Raw genomic sequence first — 9,744 nt, 5'->3', positions numbered from 1 at the left:
TTCCTCCTTCTCCTGCCGCCCTCCCCAGGTCCACATTCCCAGAGGTAAATGTCACTTCACTTGTCCTAGCTTTGGTTCCTGCTTTGTCTTCATTTGGCTGATAGTGGTGGCTATGCATGTAAGCTTTTTTAAAAATATATTTGTTGTAGAGATAAGGTGTCACTATATTGCCCAGGCTGTTCTCGAACTTCTGACCTCAAGCAATCCTCTTGCCTTAGCCTCCCAAAATGCTGGGATTACAGGCATGAGCCAGCATGTCTGACCTTCTTGTCAACTTTTTTATCTTGGGCAAGTACTGCCAGGAAGCTAAAAATAGCAGTTTTTGAGAACAGCCAATCACAAACTATCAAAATACCTAAAAAGCTTACTCTTTTCAAGGCACACAATAATTCTCACCCACATTTTAAAGGCATATGAGAACTTAACCTAACCCTTAAGGAATTCAAGCATGTCCTAAAATGCTTTTATTTTAAAATGACTTACTGTCATCATGCCATCCAAAAGGCCAGTCTCAGGCCTGGGTGGGGCCTGCAGTCTTTCCATGGACCACTTCTCAATGATGGATGACACGTAAGGGTCATCAATGTTAAGCAACCGAAATCCAGTCATGTTTACACCACTGTACCTGTAGAGTTCCAGATCTAAAGCAAATAGGTCCTAGGCAGTATAAAAAATAATAAAAGTAGAAAAGAATTAGCATTTTGGCATTCTTTATCCAGAAAAGAATGAATGATTGCAGAAAAGTAATCTTCTACTACTTAATCAAAAGAATGAATGATCACAGAATACAGTACTAAGCCCTTATCTGAGATTCTGTGGCCAATGGTTTCAGTTAATTGTAGTCTACCATTGTTGGAACATACTAGATGGAAAATTCCAGAAATAAACAATAATTTTAAAATTCCCCACCATTCTGATTAGTGTGAGGATGTCTTACGCTATCTTGCTCCATCCCACCTGGGAGGTGAATCACCTCTTTGTCTGGCTCTCCATACTGTAGATGCCACCCTCCCATATTCACTTAGTCACGTCTCAGTTATCAGACTGACTGCTGTGGTATGACAGTGCTTATGTTTAAGCCACCTTTATTATATTTCATAATGGCCCCAAACCAAGAGAGTACTATGCTTAATTTATAAAGTTAACTTTACCCTAGTTATGTATGTATGTATGTATAGGAAAAACATACTATATATGTTATGTATGGGGTTTGGTACTATCATAGATTTCAGGCATCCATTGAAAGTCTCAGAACATATTCCCCATGGATAAGAGTGAATTTACTGTAGATTAAAACAAAAATTGCAACCATACTACACCATTTTGATACAATAGCATTTCCCTTTGTTTTTCATTTGCATGCTGCTTCAGAAACTCTAAGACAGTAAGCAGTTTTTGCTTTCATCAGATTGTTTTCACAATACTATTAGAGTTTGGACAAGACAAGAAGAGGAATTTGGCTGTAGATCATAAGTACACCATTGGGCACAGAATATGACATTCTGAAAAGAATTCTGTTTCTAGGATATAGTGTTTGGGGAGTTGGTAGGGATATTTAAGTCCCTTTGGCTCAATGCTTTTATTTAATAGATGAAGAAACTGAAGTTCTCAGTGATGACATGATTAGGACAAGAATGAACCACTGGTCATAGTACTACTCTTCTCCATACAAATCTTGCCACCTCAGTCTGTTCTGGATCTTTTGGCAGAGACAAAATTTGAAAATTGCATGTAGATTTGATAGGAAGACCACTTCTACCAGAAAAAAAAAATATCCTGGCTCATGAAAATAACTCAGATCTCATACAAATGAGGACATGAAGAATGCTCACTGGACATGTGCAAAATAGGAACCAAAAATTTCTCTTCAAAGAATATTCTGAAGCATATGGTTGCATGGGTGTGAAAACATCTTAACAATACAACTCATTCCCTTTCAGACAATGCTTCAGGAAAAAAGTTTTTACTTATCTAGTATTTTCTGTTACAGATGAGGCTGGGTGTAAACCAGAGCTTATTAAGTTAATTCACATTTGAAATAGCCTTATGTCACGATTTAAACTTTTTTCTTACATAAAAAGGATTGGGCTCAAAATATATCATTAAAAATATATTACATTAAAGGAGGAACCAAACTTTCAGAATAACATTTAATGGAAAAAAAATTAAAAACTTCCATAAAACATTTCCTAACAATGTAACTGCTTTCTGAAAGTGCAATACAAGACAGTACATTATCATTAATGATAGCGGTTATTCAAGAGCAGCAGCTTCAGAAGCATTTCATAATTTGCATTTACAGAAGACGCATGCAAATTTATTCTTTTGATAAACTCTTCTCTTTCCTAAGACATCTTTGGACTAGGTAGTGGAATTATGAGTTCTGTGCCACTAGCCCAATATCAGAAAAGGTGTGCAGCACTGCCTTTTAAAGTACTATAGACTTTTTCTTTTGCATTAAGTAACTAATTTTTTTCTCTAACTTTTTTAAAAAAAATCATGGACAAAAATGGAAAGAATATAAAGTCAAGCAGGGCAGAATGCAGATAAAAACCAGAGGGAAAAGGATGAAAGAAGTGAAGATAAAGAATAAGACCCAGGAAAAATGATTCCTTTACCACCCTCAGTAAATAAAGGGACAGTTGCTCCAGAGATAGGAGTTTCAGACAGAAATTTCCAGAGCACACTATTAAATCCCTGAGGATTCAACATGCTAAAATGAAATACATCGAACATGTGCAAAATTAGGTTGTCCTACCAATTTGACATTTCTATGCAATGTGGAAAATCCAAGACGATTTGCTATGTCCCCTTGTGAGTATAGGATGTGGAAAGCTGGAGTGTGGGGCAAACAGAAATAAAAAGTGCACAACGCGTTCATCCTCAGTGGTCTCCATTAAGGACCGCCTTCCCAGGTTTCATTGTTTATATTCTTTCTCAGATTTCTCCAACACCAGTTCTTTACAGTGTGTACAGTGAGGGCTAGTAGAAAGCTCTAACAGGTGACCATGTCTTCTTGAGTAACCCCTAGGTGTTCATGGTGACAGGAAGAACCGTATTTGTGAGCAGCATAAGACATTTAGAAGTTCCCCAGTTTTTTCTTGACTGTTCTGAAAGAGGACATGATCAGGATACAGGAAGATGAGGATGGGAAGATCACAGAAACCTGAGTTCTGCCCTGTATCCCACTTCCTCACCCCACACTCAAGAGTAGTAATGATTTTGACAACTATCCAAAAACATTCTTCTCATGATGTCCTCTCCACCCCTTCATGGTCTCAGAGATACCTGAGTCTGAAATAGAATTTACTCCTTCTGGGAATAATATATTGGCTCCTTGGTTGTTATTCCAAATCATTTGAATTCCCCTACTGTCTTGTCAGTTTTATTTGTAAAAATTCTACTCTTGCTGAGCTCCTTAGAATATGGGGTAAATTTTATTTGATATACTCTTACATATTAGAAAAAGAGGTCAATTCTGTGTGTTCCTCTCATGTAAGAAAGTGGAGTGCGTGGGTATGTATATGTGGGGGGAGGAGTAATGAGGGGTGGTGTCACTAATTTTTGAAATTGCATGAATGTTATCACATCATTGTGATGTCTTAGATGTCCCAAATCGTTCTCTCTTGATCAGGTACTCTCTCAAGAGTTAAGGTGTCTTAGAATTTCTTTTGAATTTCCAAGGCTTAGAACCATGGTTTTTCTTGATGGTGCAAAATATTCAATGTTCTGAGCATCTTCCAAACTCCTCTTGAAAATTTTCCAAACATCTGACAAATGACCCCTGGCTAACCCAGTTATCTACTGGTTACAGACAGGAAAGCCACATCAAATCAAAGAATGCCAGAACACAGTTGGATGTATCTTCTAATGTGTATAGAAATTCTAAATGATACTTCTTTATGGATAGTTTGCACTTGATAGTTTTGTTTAATGAAATTTCATTTAAATCCCTTTCTGAAGGTTCACACATTGATGCTAGTTGAAAGAAAGAAAGAAAGAAAGAAAGAAAGAAAGAAAGAAAGAAAGAAAGAAAGAAAGAAAGAAAGAAAGAGAAACCTGCTGCTTAGCATGAACAGATTTAAAGAATTCTTAGGAAAGCAAGGGAAATCTCCCTGACAATATTCTGCTTTTGTCATGGATGGGGCTGTCTTGGAAATGGCTGTGTGAAGATGTTTCCCATCATATGGAATACATTTCTCCTAGATGCACTTACCAGAGTTGTGAAAAAGTAGTGATAGTACTCAGTCATCATGCCCATGAACAGAATCTGCACAAGAGAAATAAGGGGAAAGAATCAGGAACAGAAATCTAATAAGAAATGGATAATTACTAGGGTGTCTACAAAAGTTTGGGAACATGGTATAGGAAGGAGCTTTGGAAATCCAGACTCAGCAGATCAGAAAGCCAAGACCAATTAGTGGCTGGTGTGGAGCGAGGCCACTGACCTCCAGCCAATACTATTTCCTTTACACGCAGTTTGACTTACATAGAAGTAATCAGTCTAATTATCAAACTTAAAAATAGTTTAGACTCAACAAGTTTTATATTTGAAGTTGTCCGTGGTGGCACAAGGTTTTGTCTGTATTGCTGTTTAGGTTTCTGTGCAATTTCATGTTTAGAAATATATATATATATCAGTATTTTTTATTTTTATATTGTAGGATACTGTTAAGGGTTAGGTATACAAATATGCTTCGTTCAGGCACCCTTGTTGATAAGGGGTGTTTCCCCAGACAGATATTACTACCATTAATCCCATCTCCCTCCCCTCCCCATAGTTTCCCACCACTATCAGTCCTTTTCTTATAGTATTACTATGGATGTTCAAGGTACACTATATGAGTGAGAACATGTGATACCCAGATCTTTGTTTCTGTGAGAGGTCACTCAGTATTATAGACCCTAGTTCCATCCAGGTTGCTGCGAAATTCATGATTTTGTTCTTTTTTATGGCTGCATAGTATTCCATCATGTATATGTACCACATTTTTTTAAATCCAGTCCTCTTTTGATGGACAGCATGGTTGATTCCAGGTTCTTGCTATTGTGAACAATGCTGCGATAAACATACGTGTGCAGGTATCTTTTTCATAGAGTGATTTGAGTTCTTCAGGGTATATTCCCAGTAGGGGGATTGCGGGGTCATATGGGAGGTTGATATATTTTATTGGTCTCCTTAGCTTTAGTACTTAGCATAATGCCTCCCTCAGAATAGAACTCATTAAATGCTGAATTGGCAATGCTGGTATGCAGATATGTTTAAACGAGGATTTATAAATGAATAGTTATCTCTGAAGCCTTTCTCTCTACCCCTTTTCTATGTTTCCCACAGACTGAGTAGGAGAAAAAAAGATTAAATTATAAAATTAAAGATAGGGACTATTCTTATACAAATCGCACAGTCTTAATTTTGATTCTCAATAGCTTCTTTTGGATCCTGATAGTTCTAGACATTCTGCGAGTGTGTATATTGTTTTTACTTTGTAAAAGAGGGGAGAAAAAGGGGCTGAATAGAAAGGACAGGGGTTCAAAGTAGAAGAAATTAATTAACTGTGATCTTACTTTTGGATTCCTGGAAAGGGTATCAACTAAGAAGAAGTTGCAAATGGTTTGGAGATCAACTATTCTCTCTAAATCTTCTGATAAAGGTATCATCTTCCTTGGGGCAGGTTATTTGGGTACTATATATATATATATATATATTGGTCTTTGTATAAAAATCAATGGAAAAGACTTAGAAATCACATTTCTAAGGTCATTTTCCCGACAACTATGGTCAATTCTGGATGCAAGTGAGAAGCCCCTCTGAAAGTTTTCAAATCAGCAATTCTCAGGTTCCATCACAGAGACATCCTGAATTAGAATTTCTGAGAGTGCAGTCTGGGTTCCTAACTTTCACAGCAGTGGTTGAGAATCACTGCTTTATGGAAAATATATACATTTGCGTTCAAGAACAAAGACTTTCAGATTTTCAATTGAACAGATGAATTGAAAATGTCTGAGGAAAGACAACACAAGTATCAGAGGTCCTGGAATGTCCCTAAGTTATGTAAACCAGAATGATTTTTCATGAGAGAGAATAAAGAGGGTATTTGATGACAGCACATAACATAGTATGAACACCAGCCCGACACTTCTGAATGCTGTCTCTACTAATGTGTAAAGCAGAAGAATATTTAGTGAAATTGTAATGTCATGAATATAAGACAAATGACAGGATACTGTCTCTGTGAATCACAAGCTAACAGCGAGTAAGTCACTCCTATGGTGATAACAAGACCAGGCACACAAAAGGATTTTTTAAAGGGTAGACTTGCTTTAGGGCCATCAATAACATTTAAAGCCATGCATGGTGAGGTCTTGTTAGCTGGTCTCTTATATCATTCGAGCATAAAGAGCTGGCCTGCCAGGGTCAGTCAGAAATCCAATTTTTCACTTTGGTCATTAGATAGTGTAATTGCAGCCCAGATTACCTCTTGAAAGAGAACTGGCAAGTTTTATGTTAAGATATAGAGCTGGACACAAAGGTTTAAAATATTGTTTTTGAAACTGAAAATACAATGCAAAGGCATGTGAGTTCATAGTTTTTCACTTGGGTGAAATTTTCTTTTTAAGCTTCATTATGGAGGATCTTGATCCCCTGTTGAGGGTATAAGTATTTTTATTTTTTAACAATCATTTAGCGAATTATTTTTATTATTGTTTTATATAATTCCTGGAGGCAAATATGCATTTTATATTCTTCCTATTCAGTGTTAGGAAAGAGATATGAAAATGCAGTGAATAAACAGCCAATGGGCTGCTTTTATTGCAAAAAGAACCCTTGGATCCTCCAGGTTCACTTTTAATTTGTTGTACCAGGAAAAAAAAATCCCTTTTCTCTTTCCTAGCTACTTTCTTGGGTTAGTGCCCCCTGGTTCTTCTCTGGAATTTGATAGAAATGGAAATTAAGAAATGAATCTAAGACCTGCCTGGGCAGCGAGACCTCCTCTACAATAAATCAAAAAATCAGCCGGGCGTGGTAGTGCATGCCTGTAATTCCGGCTACTTGGAAGGCTGAGGCAGAAGGATCGCTGGAGCCCAGCAGGTCGAGGCTGTGGTGGCTGGGAGCGGCCACTGCACTCCAGTCTGGGTGACAGAGTGAGACTCCAACTCAAAAAAAAAAAGAGAAATGAGTCTAATCGTGGATCATTGGCTTGTCAACTTTGTGAACCCTCCAGGACCCAGCTGAATAAGAAACTTTTAGACAAGAGCAGCAAAGTCAATGGCAACAAAGGAGGTGCTTTTAAAGCAATTGTTCTTAAAGTGGTCTGTAGATTGGATGGAGCCATCAGCTCGGTTGCCTAATAGTAGCATACTTTATAAATAAAACTATTGCATTCACCTTATGATTTTCTCTCTGCATGTTGGCATTTCAACTAAACGTCATTAAGGGATTAAGAAAATGTCACATCAAGATAAATGTCATTTTTCAAAATAAAAAGTATAATCATGATTTGGGAAGTTTTCTAATAGTTCTTTAATAACTGACTTTTTCCTTGGAAAGACTATCCTTGAATTTTGATAACTGCATTTGTCTGCTGAGCTGACCAAGTGGTGCTGACTTAGGCAGTGTATATATTTTAAATTAGTTCTGGCTCTATTTAAATCTTTTTTTGATGCAAAACACATCATGTCATACATACTAATATGTAATAAATGTGGCTATCAACGCAGTCCAAATTTTTCTTGTTTCCACTACTATGTTCAAATAATGCTTCTTTCTCAATGTAATTATTCTTATTAAATAACTTTTGATATCATATCACTGATTTAGATTAACAGACAGTTAAAAATCCAGTTTTTTTGATAGCAGCATGTATCACAAATATGGAGGGTGTTGAATCTATTGATTTTGAAGATTCTTAGTGTAGACATCATTAGTACTGTTTGCCAAGTTTTCAACTTAGAGGGCACATAATAGAATTTCCTGTTACCTTGTGCTCAGGTGGGTCCATGTGCTGGTTCTTGCCAAAGAAATGGAAAATATACTGACATATGTCATCCTTAGACATCTCAGTCCCCTGACATGATAAGCATTGTCAGTGCCGGAACAAACTGTTCTTTTTTGAATAAATACATTTTTTTGTTTCAAGAATTTCAGGAATATCATGAGCCATGCAAATGATCTTGTTTACAACTTTGCTTTGAGTGTTAAGAAGTTTAGGGTCAAAATTGTGGGTCCTTCATTGGCAACTATTGAGGAACACAGGGTAGATATTTTATGTGTGTTAATGTCATCCAACTTTGTGGTTTTCTTACCTAGTTTTCTCATCTAGTTTTCTACCTTGTGCCAAATATTTTCCCTTTAAAAAATATTTATTGCTTTGTTTTTAAATGTATTTTTCTAGTCTGCTATAATTCTTTGTAGAATAAATATATTACAAATAGATAAATAATCATGATTGGGAGAAGACAAATAATTTTTTTTTCATTAAAAGTGATGAACTCTTAAGATCTGATGTAGCTGGGTTGGGTGAGAGTAATGAAAAAGAAAATCCCCAAGAAAACAAGGTATTTTCCCCCTCTAACTCAAGTAATCACCATTCATAGTTAATTATACTTTATATTGCTGCAGAATCTATTATAATAACTCAAAAGAGTCTATACCAAAAGACTTAAGGTCCTGAAAGCTTGTGACATTCCATTCTACCTAGGTAACTTGATCCTTAAACCATCAAGGGAAGGGTGACTTGTACCTATTGTAGTGCTTCCTCTATATTATGCTACTAAGCATGGAAAGGCTGTTCTGTTGATTCAGTGAATATAAAACAATTACTGCTTTCTTTTATTTGTAGTTAAAATGGATCATCAAATGAAATAAAAACTCATGCCATAAGAGAGAAGATAGACAAGTGGGACCTCAACAAATTGATAACCTTCTGCAAAGTCAAAGAAACCATCAAGAGAGTAGGGAGACAACTTAGAATGGGAAAAAAATATTTGCCAACAACTCAGAATGGGAAAAAATATTGGCCAATATCTGACAAAGGCCTAACATCTAGGAGCTACAAGGAACACAAATGTGCTGAAAAGAAAAAAACAAACAACCCCATTACAAAGTGCCCCAAAGATATGAATAGACACTTCTCAAAAGAAGACACACAAGCAGCCAATAGATACATGAAAAAATACTGAGCCTCACTACTCATCAAACAAATGCAAATTAAAACCACACTGGTATACCACTTAACTCCAGTCAGGATGGCCATCAACAACTCAAAAAAAAACAACAGATGCTGGAGAGGATGCTGTGAAAAGGGAACACTTCTACACTGTTGGTGGGAGCGTAAACTAGTACTGCCTCTGCGGAAAACAACCTCTGTGGTGATTCCTAAAAGATCTAAAAGTTGACCTTCCATACAACCCCACAATCCCCCTACTGGGAATATACACGGAGGAAATTAAATCGCTCTATGAAAAAAGATACCTGAACATGTATGTTTATTGTAGCATTGTCCACAATAGCAAAAACATGGAACCAACTGTACTGTCCATCAAAAAAGGACTGGATTAAAAAAGTGTGGTACATATGCATGATGGAATGTTATGCAGCCATAAAGAAGGACAAAATTATGAACTTCACGGCAACTTGGATGGACTGAGTCTATAATACTGAGTGATCTATCACAGAAACAAAGAATTGAGTATTGCATGCTCCCACTCATAAGTAGACCATGAGCTATTTTTTTTTTTTTTTTT

The 9,744-nt window shown here is 36.6% G+C and overlaps 1 protein-coding gene across 1 annotated transcript in view; it reads right to left on the bottom strand.

Annotated features, from left to right (window-relative positions):
• Positions 1 to 483: 483 nt before the first annotated feature.
• GRIK1 (glutamate ionotropic receptor kainate type subunit 1) overlaps positions 484 to 9,744 on the bottom strand; it is a gene marked incomplete at its 3' end in the record, with an annotated part of 308,353 nt that continues 299,092 nt past the window's right edge. The window contains exons 5-6 of the mRNA XM_008061876.1: positions 4,217 to 4,270; positions 484 to 657 (exon numbers count right to left, since the gene is read on the bottom strand). Of these exons, the coding sequence (XP_008060067.1) occupies positions 484 to 657; positions 4,217 to 4,270 (228 nt within the window). The remainder of the gene's footprint in view (positions 658 to 4,216; positions 4,271 to 9,744) is intronic.

The sequence above is a fragment of the Carlito syrichta genome, unplaced genomic scaffold (assembly GCF_000164805.1).
Source record: "Carlito syrichta isolate Samal-C Ts95f unplaced genomic scaffold, Tarsius_syrichta-2.0.1 Scaffold305632, whole genome shotgun sequence".
NCBI classification, from domain to species: domain Eukaryota; kingdom Metazoa; phylum Chordata; class Mammalia; order Primates; family Tarsiidae; genus Carlito; species Carlito syrichta.
This window is presented reverse-complemented; position numbering and strand designations above follow the sequence as displayed.